General features: G+C 40.1%; 2 protein-coding genes across 2 annotated transcripts in view; one reads left to right on the top strand and one right to left on the bottom strand.

Moving 5' to 3' along the window:
- Positions 1-20,651, top strand: part of Cenpp (centromere protein P) — a 181,763-nt gene that overhangs the window by 117,549 nt on the left and 43,563 nt on the right. The window lies entirely within an intron of this gene.
- Positions 1-20,651, bottom strand: part of Ecm2 (extracellular matrix protein 2) — a 33,858-nt gene that overhangs the window by 5,749 nt on the left and 7,458 nt on the right. The window contains exons 2-7 of the mRNA XM_032919608.1: positions 17,192-17,507; positions 13,764-13,952; positions 11,185-11,475; positions 9,349-9,464; positions 7,754-7,889; positions 2,208-2,365 (exon numbers count right to left, since the gene is read on the bottom strand). Of these exons, the coding sequence (XP_032775499.1) occupies positions 2,208-2,365; positions 7,754-7,889; positions 9,349-9,464; positions 11,185-11,475; positions 13,764-13,952; positions 17,192-17,474 (1,173 nt within the window). The 5' untranslated portion in view covers positions 17,475-17,507. The remainder of the gene's footprint in view (positions 1-2,207; positions 2,366-7,753; positions 7,890-9,348; positions 9,465-11,184; positions 11,476-13,763; positions 13,953-17,191; positions 17,508-20,651) is intronic.

The following is a 20,651-nucleotide window of genomic DNA, read 5'->3' as shown; positions in this document are numbered from 1 at the left end:
AGGATTGGCTTATGTATTAAATGTAACTTTATTCATATATGGATTTTTTTTTTGCAACTCAATTTTGGCATTTGTTTAAAATGCATAAAGGAACCTTCAGGGTTTTGCTTTTATTGTCTTGTGTAATTAAGGGATGAATTATGTGAGAGATTTCCAAACTCAAGTGTACATCAGAATCACATCATAAGCCTTTTCAAGTACAAACTCCAACCTAAGTAATTCCAGGAAGGGCTATGTAAGTAGGTTCTGGGATACTCATCCATATGCTGAGGACTCTGAAGCCAGGCTGGGAAGTTCAGGCATGGAGAAGGGAATATTGATAAATATCACCTAAGTGGAACATGCATGTGTTTGCCAGTTGAATGTATCAAATTATTTAAAATGTTACTGTATTTATCTTGTGTGCATATGTGTATGTGAATAGACACATATATGAAGATCAGAAGACAACTTGTATCAGTTGTCTCCACAATATGGATCTCAGGGATCAAACTCAAGTTGTCAGATGGGTACCAATTAAGCCAAAAATTTTGTATCTTTAAAAAACAATTTTAGGTGCCTGACCTTGCAGATAAAGCATCAGACTAAGAAAATCGAGGATAGGTCCAGGAGTCTTATGTCTTCGTTACTTAGGTGAGGGCTTGTGGCTATGTGTTTGTCCCCAGTAACAAATAAAGCAGGACATGGTGGTAAATGCCTAAAAGCTCAACACTTGGGAGGTGGAAGCAGGAGGATCAGGAGTTCAAGCCCAGCCTAGGATAATAAGGTTCTCTTTAAAAACAAAAACTAACTGATAATGATATAAAGCCCAGTACTGGTAAATCCAGAGTTACATGCCTATGTCTCTTTTACTAGCCATAGGAAGAAGCCAGAGCATGTGAGCATAATAAATATCCCTGTTCTGGGTCAGTAGGACTAGAGGAACTGTGTACTGGCTTCTTGTGGGGTCAACATGGAATGTGGTAGAAACAACTTCAGATAAGGAAACCTGAGTTCCAGCTTGGCCTGCAAGTACATAGAGACTCTCTGGACCTTATGTTCCTAATTCAAGAAACTGACAGTTGTTGGCAAAAGATCAGCTGAACAGGAGAGCACTCCTAAGAACCACTAGGGACACCAGAGCTTTGCAACAAGAACCAGGTCTAGAGCCTGAAGTTATGCATAGCACACTTTGGGGTAGAACTGATGAAAATTTCTAAGCCTGAGTTCCTGACATAGTCCACAGTTTATTGGTGCAATTCTTAGGTCCATCCATATTGTTACTATTAAGTCAAAATGTAGTTTCACTCAATTTGTGGATTGAGGATTGGTTGGATGGTTTTATGTCATTTTGACATAAACTAAAATCATCTGAGAGGAGGGAACCTCAATTAAGAAAATGCCTCCATAAGATTGGACTGGAGACCAGCCTGTAGGACATTTTCCTAATTGATTGATGGGGAGGGCCCAGCCCACTGTGGGTCGTACCATCCCTGGGCTGGTGGCACTGAGTTCAATAAGAAAATAGACTGCGCAAACCAGGAGAGCAAGGCAGTAAGCACCACCCCTCCATCCCTACCCTGCTTGAGTTCCTGTCCTGACTTCCTCCAGTGATGAACAGTGCTGTGGATGTGTAAGCAAAATAAACCCTTTCCTCTCCAAGTTGCTTTGGTCAACCCTAATTAGGACAGGGACAAACAGTTAAACTTGGTTGTTCTGGTTTGGGATAATTTAGTCTCTTCTCCACCAAGAACTGTCATCATTGCCATTCTTTATTTTATCAGGGAAATACTACTTAGATGACAGTTCTTCTGTATATCGACAAGAGCTTTTTTGAGTTTAATATATATTACAGTGGTTTTCTAATATACATTTGTTTTGGAGCCAGCAAGATAGCTTAGTAGGTAGTAAATGCTTGCCACACAAGCCTATTGAGCTGAATTTGAACCCAAGAGTCCATGGTGGAAAAATTCTTTTCCACCATTCTTCCAAATGTGCTCTGACTTACACACACACACACACACACCAATCATAATAACATTTAAAGGATATATTTATCTTGTATATTTCTGTAATGTGTAATGCATTTAAAATGTTAGAAGAACAGTGTAATGGCACAACACCGTTCCAGCACTCAGGAGACTGAAGCAGGAGAATCATGATTTCAAGGCTGGCTTGACCTATATAGTGTGATCCTGTTTCACAAAACAGAAGAGAGATGGCAGTACCTCAATAGAAGCTGGAAGACCTTGTGGTATGATTCTGAATTTGTTTTTTCCCAGACGTAGGTATGATAAGCTCTTCAAGGATTTGAAAGCTAGAGGGTTGACATTGATTTCACTGAGATTGTTTCCCTCCAATTCTAAAGCGACAAGTTGATTTAAGTCTAGAAAAATAAAATAATCCAAATATTAGAATAAGTTTAAAAGCACACAGTTTGGGTTGATGGTGTAGTTCAGTGACAGAGCACTTGCCTAGGATCTAGGTTAGAGCCCTGGCACTGCAGAAAGAAGAAACAGTAAAAATAGGAAAGAAACCATTTGAAAAAAATTCAATATATTTGGAGATTTGTAATTTCTTTATCTTTATTTCCCCCGTAAATTCTTTTCCTGAGTATTATATACATGACATCTACACAGCTCTACAGGACAAGAATTTTTGTTTGGGGAAATTCATTCAGGTATTGAAAGGCATAAATATGAGTAAGGAGCAGAAACAAGGAAGCACAGAAGGGGACAGAGTAAGAATCACTGCCAGAGACCGTGCTGCCTATGAGGCTATGTCAATTTAAGACAACTGGAGTCATCTGAGAGTTAAGGAACCTCAATTGAGATAATGCCTCCATAAGAGCAGGCTGAACACAAGCTTGTAGGGTATTTTATAATTGGTGATTGATGGGGGAGGGCCCAGCCATTGTGTGCAGTGCCATCCCTGGGATAGTGGCCCTGGGTTCTATAAGAAAGCAAACTGAGCAAGTCAGTAAGCAGCACCCATTCATGGTCTCTGCATCAGCTCCTGTCTCCATGTTCCTGCCCTGTTTGAGTTCCTGTTATAACTTCTTTGATGATGAATAGTGATGTGGAAGTTAAGCAAAATAAAACCTTTCCTCCCGTGTTGCTTTTGTCATGGTGTTTCATCTCAATAATGATAACCATGACCAAGACACTTGTTAAGCAGGAATTTGGAATTCACCTGGACAAGGAGTAAGAGTGTTATGAAAGTCACTGGATGCATTTGCAAATACCTATAGGTATGAATTGGCAGTGCAGTAAGTAGGCAATGGGATCGTGATCCCTTTCTCTGTAACACAGAAAGGAGCACGGTCTGGTAAAACCCTCAATCTCTCAACAAGCAAGTTAGAAATATAGACGAATGTTGGGCATAGTGGCACATAACTTTAATCCCAACACTCAGGAGGCAGAGGCAGGTGGATCTCTATGAGTTCAAGGCCAGCCTGATCTACATAGTGAATTCCAGAACAGCCTGAGCTACCTAATGGGACTCTGTCTTGAACCACCACCATCACCACCAAAAAGAAAAAGGGGAAATGCTATCAGAGCTCTGAATTCCCATCATAGTCACTCACTTACAGCACAGAGTAAGGCCAAACAAAAGCTGTTTTGTTTTCTTTTGTTCTATTTAAAAAAGATGATCGGAATTTTCAGTGTATTCAGACTGAGAGCTACCAGGCCCTTATACAAACAAGTGTCTGTGTCTATCTGTCTGTCTGTCTGTTTTGTGTTTTTCTACAATTTTTTTTACTGGCCTCAGGAGTGGTATCATCTAGGTCAAATAAAGCACACACCATTCCCCAGTGATATACCCAGGGGCCTCTGAGTCAGAAGTTCATTCCCCGTGTAGTGGATGTTTTTCTGTTCAACACTGTCGTCAGGATTTCAACAAATGCCATATGAAGCTCAGGCCTCTTCTGGGCAACAGCAACGAGAGTCATGTGAGGAGTAGAGAGAAAATGACTGACGATTTTAAGAGCATGCAGTGTGAGTTGGAGTGTGGTGGAAGTGAGAGTCTCTTATGGATACAAAGATTTAGATTGAGTTAAGAGGATTTTCAGGTTGAAACAGCCCCGTGAGCACATGCAGATGCAAGACCTATTTGAGCTCACTGAGATGAAGACCTCACCCTGAGGTGTGTTATGTGCAACAGGATAAAACTGTTGTTCAGGGAGAGTGCCCATGTGTCCTGAATGTAGGTTTGACTCTCAGGATGCTATGACGAATGCCACATGAGAACAGATTACTCTGATGCTGGTACTTAGGATCAATCAAGGATTGGGTTACAGGAAGTAGGGAAGACAGCCAGGAAACTGGGATCCATAATTATATTTTTTCTATATTATTTCTAAAATTAAAGGTACAGAGGATCCAGCAGTTCTCAAATATATATATGTTGAGATCTTGAAGTTTAATTCTCCATTGAAAAGTGGAGAATGCAAGTAAAGTTTATTATGACACCTTGGAAAAACAAGTTCACAATGCTTTGTGTTTCGGTTCTGTTTTCTCTGTTCTGTACGTCAGACGTGGGGCAAAGAACAATACAGTTAAATTAGATCTGAGGTCACTATTGAAAGGATTCATAACCAGACAATAGAGGTAAAAGTCCCTATTGTGGGTAAGATCATGATGCACTGTGGATAAAATGACATATTAGTCTTCCTGGTAGAATATAACAGCCACGCTGACTTTGGTTTGATTGTTCTAGTTGTTAGCCATGACAAGAATGCTCTAAAGCACAGCTGTCTCCCACTGCCCCCTCTGTGTCTTGTGGTAGAGCCTCCCTTTCTGTTAGTACATTCAACGTCTCAAATGGTCTCCTTCACTTGTCATATGTGTCCCTGTACACTCACCTCCCACAACACTTGACTACCAACCCATCCTGCCTACAGCCCCTACAGCATCTAGAATTATCTTTCTCTTTCATAGGCCTTTTCTCTCCTAGTTTTCCATTTCTCTGTATCCGTGATTTAAAAGACCATTGGTAAATAGCCACAGGGAATGATGCCTAGAGAACAGTAGCTATTGGAGGCAGTATACAGAAAGACTTGTGGCAGCACTGGCTAAAGTAGCTTACCTGCTAGCTGCCATCCACAGCAGCAGAACTCACCAGAGGCATGGGAGCCCAGAAGCTTCCCCAGACTAGGAATATCCAGCACCCCAGGGGCTAACACACAGCAGGAGTAAAAGCCCAAGCTGCCAGTAAGTACCAAGAGATTTCTTATTTGAGAGAGCAGAAGAGATTTTCTTTTCTGGCCACCAGCATATGGTTGGTGCTTGGTGCATAGAGAGAAGAGAGAAGATGGCTAGTCCAGCCGGGACTACAAATCAACACTCTAGAAACACAAAGTATTTATGTGAGAGGGGCAAAGTGTGCTGAGAAGCTGTCCTGGGGAGATATAAGAAAAACTGCAGATAGTAAGTATATATAGTAAGACATGCCTGGAAAGCTGGGGTAGAAAGATTCTAAGTTCAAGGCTACCCTGAACTATAGACTGAGACCCTGCCTAAGAACAGAAAAAGCAGTAATTTATGTTTTGTAAGTTATCATTTTAATAGCAGAACTAGGAATGTAAACTCAGCCTATTTATATCCTTGTTCTCAATTCTGTGTTCCTTTATGTCTAACAGAGCAGTTAGAAATTAGAGTTTCCAGTGTCCTTTCCATATGACAAAGCCCATCAAAATCTGTGTTTATTAATGTTTTTCATGTGCACATTCAAATCCATCTGGAGACTGAGTATTTCCATAGCTATGTAATTCTCACATTTGGCAGTTCTCATCATTGCTGCTCTTCTCTCATCAATGGAAGAGTTTTTCTTATGAGGTTTTTTTGGAAGCTAATGGAATACTTGGGTTGTTTATTCCTTTATATGCTCTCTCAATATTGCCTAAGAACTAGGTTTCAACTCTAGTAAGCAAAGCATTTTTGTGAGACACTTTGTGAGACACAGCACACTTTGCCCCTCTCACATAAATACTTTGTGTTTCTAGAGTGTTTATTTGTAGTCCTGGGTGGACTAGCCATCCTCTCTCTTCTTCTATACTTCAAGAGCAATGCTAGATAGTTATGAAGATGAAAAAGAGAATCAAGCAATCTTGTCTTAAAGGAATTCATAAGCCAATCTAAAGTTTTAGTTAGGATTTGTACAACATGAAATATGATACTTCTGTGCAGTTGTGGTTTAGCAACTTCAGCTGCTCTCACGGAGAGAGAGCAAAAGTCCACTCTAGCAGGTATGCACACCTTACTAAATTGTCCATCAGAACGCCAAGCTGTGGTGACAGCCTCATTTCCTGTGCATGGGGTATGGAATCAGCAGGACTTCAACTTAAACCACACTCAAGATGGAGCTGCCAGGGCTGCTTCTGTGAGGTTCCTTGCCCCACTGTGTAGTAGCACCTCTGCCTCACATACAGTGCGAGTTCACTCTGTCTTCATACAGAACGTGCACACACTTGGATTGAGGCTCCAGCGTATAGCAAAGTAAGTAGCAGTGCATGAGGACACTGGAGTCACCTAAACACATGGTGCTCAGGGAGTGTTAGCACGACACTTCAGATATTAAAGGGGTGTGAGAGTCACTGCTGCGAGTGATGAACACCTGGCTCATAAGAAGTTTTACATAAGATTAAGGTGGGGTTTGTTTTTGTTGTTTTAAAGAACGTTGAAAAGACGATAGTATTGAGATGTATTATTTGTTGGGTAAGTGACTAAGGTTAGCTTATTAACTTAATGGTGAAATAGTCTGAAATTTTCTATTTACACATTAGCAATACAATAAACCAATTTCTATAGGACAGTAGAGAATGATTATAAAATATCATTTTAAAAATGTTGGTCTGGGTCACCAAGAGAAAAAAGCATCAATGAAGTACTACCTAATGATACTCTGCTATACTGTAGACCAGAACCTAGACTAATTATCATCAGAGAAGCTGAGGGGAACAGATGCAGAGACCACAGCAAAACATTAGGCGGAGCTCAGAGAGTCCTATGGAAGAGAGAGAGGAAAGATTGTAGGAGCCAGAGGGGTCAAGGACGCCACAAGAACACAGCCCACAGAATCAACTAAGCAGGAGTCAGAACCAACAAGTCTGAACCAACAGTCATGGAACCTGTATGGGTGTGACCTAGGTCCTCTGCGTATATGTTGTGCTTGTATAGCTTGGCCTTCTTGTGGGACTAACAGTGGGGGTGGAGGCTGTCTCTGATTCTTTTGCTTTTGGGACCCTTTTCTTCCTACCCTGGTACCTCATCCAGCCTTAATATGAGGGGAAGTGCCTAGTCTTATTGCAACTTGAGATGCTGTTTGGTTGGTATTCCTGGGAAGCCTGTCCTTTTCTAAAGGGAAAAGGAGGCAGAGTGGATCTGGGGAGTGGTGAAGAGGAGAGAGGAGAAACTGTAGTCAGAACGTATTATATGAGAGAAGATTTTTTTTTTTTAAAGTAGGACTGGGGAAATGGCCCAGTAGCTAAAGTGCTTGCTGTTTCAACAATGAGTACCTGAGTTCAAATCCCCAATATTCTGTTGCAGGATGTGCCTATAATTTCAGCTCTAGGAAGCAGAAACAGAAAGACCCTGTAGACTTACTGTATTGACCAGTCACCAATCGCCCAGATTCTATGAAGACAAAACAAAAGACAAAAACAAACAACAAACAAAGAAAATGATGGAGGAAGACACCTGACGTCATTCACTTATGATTTCCAAAGCAGGCACTAGTGCACCACCCCACCCCACCCCACACACCATTTAAATACCTGATAAGCTTTTCTCATCGATAGCCTGGAGATTGTTGTCGTTTATTTTAAGTTCTTCTAGTGTAGATGGTAATTCAGAAGGAATATGTACCAAATTATTTCCGTCCATGTTCAGATGCATTAACTTCTTCAAAAGCTTAAAAGACAAATCTCAAAGTTACCATTTTTCCAGTAACAGTTATTTTTCAATATTCCCCATATAACAGTCAGTCTTATGTTGTAAGGCCTGAGATTTTACCTTCTTAGATAAAACAGAATTAACTGCAATAATTTGAATTTGTTGTGAATGCTAATAAGTAATTTTAAGGTAGTTGTAAAGTTCATTTTCCTATTTACACTAATATTTATGGTAGAAAATTATAAAATAGTACTATTTAGGTGCATAGAGATGGAGAAAGGATCTGGAAAGGACTTGGAGGGGGAGAAATATGATCAAAATATATTTAAATTTAAAATTTGTTTTAAATAATAAAAATATAATGAAAGTTTCAAAACTTCATTGTATGTGATTGTATGTGCTCACTCAAACAAACAGTTGACTTCTGAACAGTTGAATGTCTCCACATCTAAGATTGCATGCTCATTGCAGACCTGTCCTGCACCACCAAACGGGCAGGGAATGATGGATATCTACAGGGATCATGTCTATGTTTCACCAGGACAAAGAGTCCCCAACCAAGAAGCAGATAATCTATGACATTTTGTCTCTTACTCAATCCTAGTATCCTAGAATTGACCCTCTATGCAACTATTAGTTTGATTAGAAGGATAGAGAATATGAAGCAGGTACTGGGGCATCCCCTCATCTGCCTGTCTAGACTTCAGAGAACTAGGAAAGACTCTTAAGAGGTCAGTCATTTCCTTCGAGGACAGATCAAGGGCACAGAATATTATTCAGCAGGGAAAATTTAACCTAGTGACATACAGTGTGCTTTAATTAAAACTTTAACACATGTAATCTATGTGTTCATATTTATGACACCAACTTTTCTTCTCTATTTTTTCCCTGACATTCCTTGAGCTTTCAGTATTTTCTCCTTTTGCAAAAGAAATTGCAAAAAGATTTGCTCAGTCAAATCTGTTTTCTTCATCAAAGGTTACCTTTGAATATTTGCTGTCCTTTCTCTTTCACTCCACTCCCTCATCTATCTAATGCTAATTTTCATATGAGTGCATGCTTTTTGTAAACTCTCCCTGCCAAAATATTCTCCACCATATTCAGTCCACCTGTGCAAAAGTAAGAAAGCTTCACCTTATTGACCTAACCATTTTAATAGAGGTTCTAGATAAACTCTCCTTTATTACTTACTGGACAATTCTTCACAGGCTAAGAGACTAGACTTTAATGAACTTCACCTACTAGAGAGAAACTATTCCTTAAATTCAAAACATTAATTCTGTCTGATCTTACTGTCACCAGTCATCTCGTAAGGTTAACATATGTAAAACAGCAGACTCTAACCAAGAGAGAAGTAGCTGTGACTTAAGGACATCAGAGAGGAAACTTAATAAAAACCTGTCTGCTGAGTTTTCCCTTCCCGCCTCCAACCACAGCCAGTAGGAGTCATATTGTTACTACTAATAGAAGTGTGTACCTTGAATGCTTTTGGACCTATGCCTGAAGAAGTGATATTATTTCTGCTCAGATCAAGTCTTTCCAAATTTGGTAATCCATTAAATGCTTCATTTGGAATGGAGATGATTGAATTCCCTAGGGTGTACAATAGTTTTATTAGACACACATGCATATATAGACATATACATATATTCATATGTGCGTGCATGTCTCTCTATATGAATGTTAAGAGAAAGCTTTACATTGGAAAGTAGAGCAGTATTCAGAACAAGGACAGGAAATATATAAACAAGTGCACACTTGGAAAAACAACAAGATGGAATGGGACAGTCAAAACCATGTCTTGTTCAGGTCCTCATGCTTCAGATAAAGCTAAAAGTAACCACAACTGTCTGTTGGGCAGGGATAGTAGCATTGTTCATTCACAACCAAGATGTGTTTCTCTGAGTCTAGACAGAAGCTGACTGCTTGCTTCATGTTTTTCCTTGGTCTTAGAATCATAATGCTGTATATATCCAAGAAATCAAGGAAAATTCCTCAGTGTATATGAGCATGTTTCCTTCTCTGTGTAAGAAACTTAGGAAAAGCCTAGCTCATATACCCCACCATATCTGATCGTATACCTTTCTGTCTTCAAGCTAAAAGGATCCTATGTCTATTTTATGTACTCGTGTCTTAACATTTGTCTAAGTACAGTCATCAATGATTATAAACATCTTCAATAATGACTTAAAAACAATACCTTAAAACAATGGCTTAAAACAATGACTGTATAACCCTATATGGGTTATTCATTCTTCCTGTGACTTCAGTCTTTCATTGAGTTTTTGAGTAAGGCAGAGGGTACCTGCCACATAGACCGATGGGAGATGGCTTTGCCAGGTATGCAGATTCCTTCAGTGACTTTACATGAAAATCTATTGTCAAGAAGACCATGACACTGACAGCAGCCCATTGCAAACTTCCATTCCTGCACATATATCTTGGATCCGTCCAGATCTCCTTACCTCTGCATCCTAAGGACACCTCTGCCATGGTATCCCTATAAGCCAAGCACTCACACAAATGAGATCTTAATACTCCACCACTCAGAACATTCCCCAGTAGCGTGATAGACATATAGACAAAGGGTCTGGACACCACATGGATGATACACTCTGCTGAGGTTATAGAATAGCTTCTTGTAACAATGGGACAGCCAACTTAAAAAGTGTTGGGTAGTTTCTTAAAAATAAGTTGCCGTATCTCTCAGCCCATTGTGCTGCGTCTAGGTGTAGTGAAAAATGAAGGTATAAGTCACCACAAACATCTGTATGTGGGTGGTTTAGCAGTTACAGACAAAACTGCCTTATACTGAAAAAAATCATTCTCTGGCTGATTTCTACAATAAGGCACTGCTAAGAAATAAAGGAATGAACTGGGGACTTTTAAAGCATTAGAAGTCTAATACTGTGTGATTCTATTTAGTAAAATTCAGAGACCAACTCAATAAACACAGAAAACAGGTCAGTTTCATGGTGGACAACAACTGAAGGAGATGGAGATACAAGGAGTTTGCAGAAGTAATAGAAATATTTTTTATCTGAACTGTGGTAGTGTTCACATTTGTAAAAACATGTAAAGCTATACATTATAAATAAGTTTTATTACACAAAGTCTACCCCATTAAAGCTGATTGTTTTAAATCCTCCTTGGGAAATCACCGTTTGATTACAGTTTGCAGCGTGCCCATCTCTGCTGCACAGGTTATCTGTATGAAGATGATAAAGTCATTACCTAGTAAGTTAAAGCAGCACCCATAGGCAGTAAAATGCACCCTTTGTATCTGAGCATGGAGGAAGTTGTCATCTCTTACCAAACAGCTCCAGGGTCGTTACTTCTGGTGCTGTTATGGGTGGGATCTCAGTGAAGTCTCCATAAACGCAACTGATAGTCCTGTAGGACAGAGAACAGCTTCTGGGCAGGCGTGGCCTGCCTCTTGGGATTCCAGGTATTAACCGGGAAGACATTCTGAACACATCTCCTCTTATGCCATCTTCTTCCTCTTCCTCCTCTTCCTCCTCCTCTTCCTCCTCTTCTTCTCTCTCAGTCTCCTCCTCACTGTCCTCTTCCTTCCTTCTTCCTTGGTTAATGGATTCTTGTTGTTCTGAAGAATCACCAGAAAACTCAGTTTTATTATGTAGTTTTCCACTACTGAGTAGAGAATAGGAGGCTAATGATCACAGAAGGATGAAACAATGGATGCAAGTTGATGTTAGTGAATGGAAAAAGTCATAATGAAAATGAGGTTAGTAAATATTATTCCCTCTATGTTCTTGACTGCTACGTAAAATGAAATGCAGTTGAAGTTTTTCTTGAAGTTAACTGTAAATTTCTATCTCTTTTGTAGGATTTACTATAGACATGTGATTTTGGTGTCTATGAACCTTAGTACTGCTTTTGTACTAAATAATGTAATACTATTTTCACGAAAATATACTAATTGGTAAGCTAAAGAGGGAATAATATTGCCACATGATACAAAATAGAAAGCAGTTTTCTTGTAAGGCTATGATGTCATTAGATAGTATATCACTATAATAGATAAGTTCTGTAGATCTTTGACAGACAGTAGAGAAGATCTAATCTGGGTGTAGTTTCACCGTGAGTGAAGAGTTCTGAAGAAAAATGAGTTCACAGTGTTTAGGCTTTCTCCCATCAGTTATAAATTGAGCTAATCATCTCTCTACTTTTAATTGGTAGTCATATACAAACTAGCCCTGAAAGAAACACAGAAATATATTTGAAAAAATTGGTTGTGATATCATTCAGTATGTGTTATAAAGTCTGAAGATTTGTTTTTTACAACCCATAGCAAAACATGCACAAGAAGAGGGGGGAAAATAATAAGTGGAAGCTAAAAGTATCCTATTTAAACATGTAAGTCCTCTCTGTGTCCAAGTTTATTTCTCTAAAATAACTACATTTCAAGAAGACTTCAGGTTCTTTGAAAAAAATGTCTAAGAATTTCTGAATCTTGCCTATAAGCCTCGTATGTTACTCTAAGAAGTCAGTTTCAACAAGCACACCTAACATTTTTTAAAAGTATAATGCTTCAGGCCAGGCTTGGTGGTGTATGTCTTTAATCTTAGCCCTTCTGCCTTGACAGAAGCAGAGGCAGTGAAATTTCTGTGAATTTGAGGCTAGCCTGGTCTTACATAGCACATTCCAGGCCAGCCTGAGCTACACCATGAGAATTTGTCTCGAAAGAAAGTACAGGGCTGGAGAAATAGCCCAACAGTTAAGAGCACTGACTGCTCTTCCAGAGGTCCTGAGTTCAATTCCCAGCAACCACATGGTGGTTCACAACCATCTGTAATGAGATCTGATTCCCTCTTCTGGTGTGTGTGAAGACAGTGACAGTGTACTCATTCATTGGATAGGTAGATAGATAGGCAGATAGGCAGATAGATAGATAGATAGATAGATAGATAGATAGATAGATAGATAGATAGATAGATAGATAGATAGATGGATGGATGGATGGATGGATGGATGGATGGATGGATGGATGGATGGATGGATGGATGGATGGATGGATGGATGATAGATTGATTACAGTGCCGCCATGAAATAACTACTAGCATGAAGCAAAGTACAGTTCCTGAAGTTCCTCTTGGCAGGAGTCTTTTGTAGATACCTGTCCTTTGGTCATCTATGGGGGAAGGGGAGAGGGCTTGATATTGACAAGAGAAAATGTCCCTGTCAATCTGTATCTGTCAAGTTATTTAACATACTTATTTTCAAAAGTCACTAGCTAAACTTTCTTCCAGGAGACCTAAGCCAACCTCCAGAAGGCACACACCCTTGTTCAGGAACAAGTCTCATTTGAGAACAGATCAGTACGCATCCAGTGAAACCCATGCTGTGATCTCCAATATAGAAATGCCACTCAAGGAAACCAAGCCCCAGTCCACACTTTGTGCTCTGTTAGGACTCCTCAGACCACTACTGGATTCCTGTGCTTCCTGCGGGAGATGAACAGAAGACCCAGGAGGCTTGAAGCTTTGTTTGCTTTGGTTATAAACCACTCCTTTGTTCTCATGATGGTGATTAGCATATTCCTGACAAGCTTGATTAACTAGGATGATGCTTGTATAAGTCAGGGTTTACTGTAGTAACTCTACCACTGTGTCTCTAAAGTCTTAAAAGATTCACACATGAAATAGAATCAGGTTCAACCTGACTTGGTCTGAGAACTAGAACTATAGAGCCACATCTATTTCTGTACCCCAAATAAATCTTCCTGAATATATCTGTTCTCAGCACTGAGCTACATTTTCAGTACCGTGATGACTACATTTATAATAAGTTACGCCTTAATGTAATGATAAAATAAAAATAAATAGAAGTTAGAGACTAAATATCCATGATACTTTGCTTTATGTTGTGTACCAGTGTCAGAGCAGATGGGGCAGCACTCTCCTTCCGGTTTGACGGTATAGGGGCATGCCTTGCGGGGGCACACAGTTTCATCACAAAGCACTCTTCCATTTGAGCAGAGGCAGGTGGTGCAGGGCTCAGGAGACCAGACAGCTTTGTTGTACATGACCATGCCCTTTACAGAGCAGTGTCCTTTCTTTCCTAAAAGAGAAAGGTGACTGTTTGTTTGTGAGTGACAGGGTTTCTGTTAATGTAGCCTGGTTGGCCTCAAACTCACAAGAAATCCATCTGCCCCTCTGCCCCTCTGCCCCTCTGCCCCTCTGCCTCTCTGCCCCTCTACCCCTGTACACCTCTGCCCCTCTGCCCCTCTGCTCCTGCCTCCTGAGTGCTAGGAGTACACCACCATGCTCTGCAAGATTATCAGAATCCCTGAATGGGTAAAAATATAGTCCAAAGCCTAAGAAATACAACCAGCTGAGAGTACAGATTTGCTGTCTGAAATGCTTTTCATTGGCTCTTCCTCTTTGCTTCTGCGTACATCTTCTAGTAACTGGGTTTTCTTTGAATTTCGTGTCTTCTATCTGTCAAGATAGACTAAGTTCTGTCATAGGAAAAACAACCATGAAAACAACCATTTTTCATTTACTTAAAGTTATACAATCTTGACATGCTGGGGCTCAGCTTGGGTATGGTCACTCTGCAACAGACAGCATGCTTCCTCTAGCAGACTTTCATATTGCCCAGGAATGAAAAATACAAGTTACAAATCATGCTTGAGTTCTTGTGTGTTTAATTCCCCTGGCACAGTAAGTTGTATGGCCACACCAAAATTCAGGACAGCCAACAGTGTAGCTCTGTCCCAGAACAGAAGGGTGAGCACACTGATGAGTGCACATCTCACCCCGTGCATAGGCACACAGACAAAGATAAAACAGCATGCTCTGCAGTCTGCTCTGCAAGACAGTAAGCCCTGTGCGGTTGTTTTGTTACTGCATTTTGAAATAAAATGCACATACCAAAATGATGAACCTTTTACATTTGCTTTATTGTGTGGTCACACTCTGAGGAAGCCAAATACAACTGGCTGGGAGTGAGTTCTGGTGTTAGCTGTGGTACAGTACTGTGGCTGTCGTTTCTGTCACTGATCCAAACACTGGACTGTGCTTTAACAGCAGTGAAGCATGTGTGATGTGTGTAAATACAACAGAAACAAAGCATGGGCTGAGATGCCTGGGTGATTGCAGCCCCTACCGCCAGTCATGACAGACCCTGACACCTGACTTCAATCCCCAGGACCCAAAGTGGACGGAGAGATGACTTGAGCAGGTTGGCCCCTGGCCTCTGTACAGCTAGCTGTCATGTTAGAAGCACGTGAGAGGAGCAGGTGGTGACGAGCTCCTTTAATCCCAGCACTTGGGGGGCAGAGACAGGTGGATCTCTAAGTCCAAGGCCAACTTGGTCTACAGAGCTAGTTCTAGGACAGCCAAGGCTACACAGAGGAACCCTGTTTCAAAACTACACCCTTCACAATAAAAAATAAATAAATTAAAAAGAAAAACCCACATATGAAGAAAATAAATTAGAATCTTAACTATTTTTAAGTACTTTGAGACTATTGGAAAATGTCTTTATACCATTTGGAAATGTCTAGTGCATTTTCTATACTCTTAATAATACCAACTTGTAGGTTTTGGTGGTGGTGATATATTTTGTGTTAATTTTAGTCAGTGAGTTGTACCTGTTGTAGTCCCAACTAAGAAGGCTGAGGCAGGAGGACTGTGGGATTTAGAAGTTTAAGACCAGCTGAGCAACATGAAAATCCCCATCTCAGAAAAAATAAATAAATCAGATCTACTATGAGGACATGTGGTAATTTTCTGACACGCTAGGATCAAAGCAGTGTGAAACAGCACACTCACTTGTGCACCTGTGCATATGAAGGCAAGAGGGCAACTCCTGGTGACTTCCTCAGTCTGAACCCAGAGCTCACCAGTTGACCCTTCTGGATTGCCAGCATCTGGAGATCTACCTGTCTCTACCCCAATATAAAATGTTAATATAAAATTCCTCAATATAAGAATTTTCATATGCGTGCATGTTTTGCCTGCTTGTATATATGTGCATCACACGTATACAGTACCTCCAAAAGTCAGAAGACATCAGATCCTTTGAAACTAGGGTTATACATTGTTCTTAACTACTTCATGGGTGCTAGGGGCTAAACCTGATTTTTCTATAAGAATGTCCAGAGCTCTTAACCACTGAGCCATCTCTCTAGTCCTAAGTATTTTTTTAAATAATAATAGTGTCTCACAAAAAAACAATGTTTGTGCCAACAAGGGATGGCTCAGTGGATAAAAGTGCTTACTGTGGAAAGAGAAAAATTGACTTCTTAGGGCATTGTCTGACCTTCACGTGTGCTTTGGTATGTGGCACCCACACACATGCAAATATCCTGTACTCACAAATAATAAAAATGTAAATAAATTCTAAAATGTTAAGTCTGTGAAGTCACATGCATGCATGTTTGGGGCTTTCCACTTCCTTTTGTAGCTTTCAGTTAGCTGAGATGGTGTCTTTACTTAGCACCTAATGGACCTGCCATTTATATTTGTAGCAAATATATCCTAAGTCCCCTTTTACATGTAATTTTGTTATTTGTTAATTTCATGAAAGAATAAAGAGGTATGAATTGTTTTTCAAGGTTTTGTTTAATGGCAACATACCTATAAGATGTTTACATTTTTTCTTCCAAACTTAGAAAATCGGTAATCATTAAAGACTAGTTTTAAAAATAATTCCTTGAGATCTTTGGCAGAATTTCTAGTCTTTTCATCCTTTAAGAAGTCAGTATTCAAATGTAAATGGATAAAATGATTAATTAAAAAAAGAAAAAAGTCAGTATTCTGTATAAAATAAATTCAGTGGCTTTCATTCCATTATTACTTATCAAACGTTTATCTTGAAAATATTTAAATAGAAACCAGGTGTGGTGGTGCCCTTAATCCCAGCACTTGGGAGAAAGAGACAGGTGGACCTCTGAGTTTGAGAGCAGCCTGGTCTACAAAGGAAGTTTAGGACAGCCAGAACTATACAGAGAAACCTGTCTCAAAAAACCAAAAAGGAAACAAACAAACAAATCACCCTGAGTCAAAATTATTTGATTGACTTCCCCTCTAGATAATGTCTTAATAAGTGAAAGGCATTTTACTAATTGGCATATATAGTTTGTATTGTGAATATGATCACTTGATAATTTCTGTTTCAGACTGAGAAATAAGACTTTTTCCAACAATTTGTATAAATATGTTTCATGAATAATTTTTACAGTTATTTTAAATTTTGTGTTTATATATCAGAAGGTAGCACAAAATTTTATTCTGTTTTTCCTATATAGAGTTCAGCTCATGGAGACATTTTCTCCTCACACGTTGTCTTACCTGGTAGCACACCGTAACTTGATTCTACTCCAAGATTGCCTAGAAGTGACTGTATGTTTTCCTCCACACTGTAATCAGAGTGGGCAGTGGGTAGCCCAGCATCTGGTGCAGCAGTGGTTTGCTGAACTTCAAGCCGCCTGTCGGCTCTGGGGTCGAGTGAAGAGCTTTTCCTGAGTCTTTGGTGCATCCTCCTCCTTTGCCTTCTGGGACTTGGTTCACAGTTGGTTTGAAAGACAGTAAGCAGAATAAGCAGAAGGAGACAGAACCAAACCGCTCGCTTCATGTTCGATTTTTTTTTTTTTTCACCAACAAAGTTCTAAAAGGAGACAAAATTTAAAGTTGTTAGTAACTCCGTTCTTACTTCTGAAAGTTGACATAGCTATCTCTGGGTGCCACAGGAGTCTCTGAGGAGCAGAGTGTGATGGTGTGGTCTGGAGCCTGCAGTTTACTGATGGGTCAGAGTTTGAAATATCTGTCTCTCTGGACCAGGCTTGAGCCAAGTTTTTCTATAAAGTGCCAAATAGTAAATATTAACCCTTTATGGATTATTCTCTGTCTTAACTATTCAGTTCGGCTATTGTAATCTGGAATCAGCCATAGATGTTAGGTGACTGTGACTGTGTCCCAGTAAAATGAAAATGATAGGAAATGGCAATGCCAACAGCAGCAGACCCCCCCCCTGGACCCCCTCTGTCTGCTAGGGTGCTCTGTGGTTATCACCCGCACCTCTTCTGACACGCTCATCACTAGTTTTCTTTGCTGGGGAGCATTGCGTGCCTATCCTTTATAAAGCAGCTCTGAGACAGCACACTTGCTTGAGCACCTGTGCTTGTGAAGGAAGAGGGAGACTCCAGGTGACTTCCTCAGTCTGAACCCAGAGCTCACCAGTTGACCCTTCCGGCTTGCCAGCATCTGGAGACCTACATGTCTCTACCTCAACCCCACCCAGCACCAGAGTTACAGGTGTGAGATCTTCATGGTTTTGCAGTAAGCTCTTTACCCACTGAGCCATTTCCCTAGCCCTGAACATTTTTATTTTTAAGGGAGAGGTACAGGCACATGGACATCAGAGGACACCTCATTGTCATCCTCAGAAATGCTGTTCACTCCCTGTGATACAGGGTCTTTCATTGACCTCAGACCAGGCCAGACTGCCTCTCCAGTGGGTACTAGGAGCCTTAGGTCCCCACTCCTAATTCTGGGATTACATATCATTGTGTTGTGTGTTGGGTTCCGGGAACTCTAACTCAGGTCCTCATACTTAGATGGCAAGTAGTTTTCCAAACAAGCCATCCCTTCAGGACCGGGACAAGCAATTTCAAGAATAGTTCAGTTCCCTGTGTGTAGTGAAACTGAAAAATGAATTTGAGAAATATGTTTTTAGGCACTTTTGATCTAGCAACAGCCTTGAGGACGACAGATAGGCTGATACAGTAACCATAGATACTCCATATGAAAATTCACTGATTCACGTAGTAAGAGGGTACTTGTCTCATATAGTAATTGCCATCCGTGGGAAGCTTACACTAAACATTATCTTAGTGAAGTATATTGTTTTCTCATAAAGATCCAGAGCAAGGACATCTCTCTCACCACTTCTCCCAGTGCTCTGTGGATTTTCTAGCCAGTGCAGTGGCACAACACCAGGAAACAAGACACCCAGGGGCTCCTAGAAGCCGTCACCTACCTTTCAATAAAGCCTCAACTGCCGTTAAAAAGTTTAGAAGTGAGAAGAGCTTTTACCTCTGCAGTTCCTTGTATCGTTTAAAATCTCCAAGCTCCACAGTTGAAACTTTATTAAAATCTAAGGGAAACTCCAGTAAAGTTGAAAAGAAAAGAATGTTAGACAAAGTAAGACCAGGTTTCAGTGCCTGTTTCCCAAGTTTCAGATTGTGGAATTAGGCAGGTATTTCAAACACTGTCTTTTTAAAAAATCCTTTCATTATAGAAACTTCCAACCACTCTCAAAAGCAGAAAGTATCCCATGAACCACCATACTGTTGTCCTGCTTCAGTAACTGGCCTCATGGTTCCACGTTGTCTCCTTCCCTCCCTTGCTTACTTGCTTATACAGTCACTTTCTTGGAGGGAGTTGAGCTGAAATCTACTGCATGATGAAATTTTACCTGTGGATACTTCACTAGGTGTCTGAGAAGGTCATATTTTTGTTTAGTTTTTATATAACCACCTTGTCAATATTCTGCAATCCTTTATCATCTAATATTCTTTTCCTCAGTTCTCCGTCTTCCATTGTTTTAAAGTGTCTTCTTTCTTTGGATGTGAGGTGCACACCTATGTCCTCAGCATTAGAGAGCTGAGGGGGGAAGATTGTAAATTCAGGGGCTGCCTGGATATCACATGAGACCCTGTCTCAGAAGCATACAACCCAAGGACTGAGATTGTAGCTAAGTGGCAGGCCCAAGTTTGAGTCCAAAATTTGAGTATTAACAAGTAATTAACAGTTAATATACAGCTGGGTAGTGGTGGCGCACACCTTTGATCCCAGCACTCAGGAGGTTTTCTGAGGGCAGCCAGGGCTACACAAGGAAGCTCTGTATTGAAAAAACAAAAAATCCAGATTGTAGATAAATAACATTTTATAATCTCTAGAAATGTATTTCATTGAGAAATAGGACATAGATGCTGACATATCTAAATATGTTTTGTCAATGAAAGTTAAAATTTATAATTTTAATTCTTGGCAATTACAAACCAATATTTGTTGGAAAATTATTTAGAGAAAAAGAAGTAAAATAGCTTTATTCACAAATGTAGAAAATCTTGCGGAATCTAAAAAGCTCCTAACTCTTAAAAGGTTCCTATAACCAACAAGAGAAATCACTCAGGTTGTTCAAGATAAAATATCAGTCTATAAAAATGAGGATTATTTTTGTATGATATCAAAAATAGAAGCTAAGTCAGTGTTATTTTGTAATAGCATAAAATCTGAAATACTAGTGAATATTTCATGGAAGGTGGACAGGTTGTCTACTCTGAAAAATCAACTCTTAAAGTACTGCTGAAAGAAATGGACTGAGACCTTTGTAAGGAAAATGTTTACCCTCTACATGGATGAGATGACATAAGGGTGTTACATCTCCGTTATCCCCACATGAATGCCCGTACACGTGTCACAAATCCAGTTCTAATTCCACCGTGCTGCTTTGGTAGATGTTTGCTGGCTGACAGGCATGGTGGCACACGCCTGTAATCCAGGCAGGTATAGGGGGTTGAAGGTAGAGGTCATCCTGGGTGACAGGATTCCATCTCAACGTAACATTCTAGCTTAGGCCGAATTTTTGTACAGCACACACAACACCCTGGATTCAATCCCTAGTTATTTTTTCAAAAAGGCAAAAGACAGGCTTGTGAGATGGCTCAGCATGTGAAGGTACTTGCCAAAAGCCTAGAATCTGAGTTCCATCCTTGCAACATACATGGTAGGAGAGAAAATACTCCCC

This window comes from Rattus rattus, chromosome 14, assembly GCF_011064425.1.
Source record: "Rattus rattus isolate New Zealand chromosome 14, Rrattus_CSIRO_v1, whole genome shotgun sequence".
In the NCBI taxonomy this organism is placed as follows: domain Eukaryota; kingdom Metazoa; phylum Chordata; class Mammalia; order Rodentia; family Muridae; genus Rattus; species Rattus rattus.
Note: the sequence above shows the minus strand (reverse complement) of the source record. Positions and strands in the feature narration are given on the sequence as shown.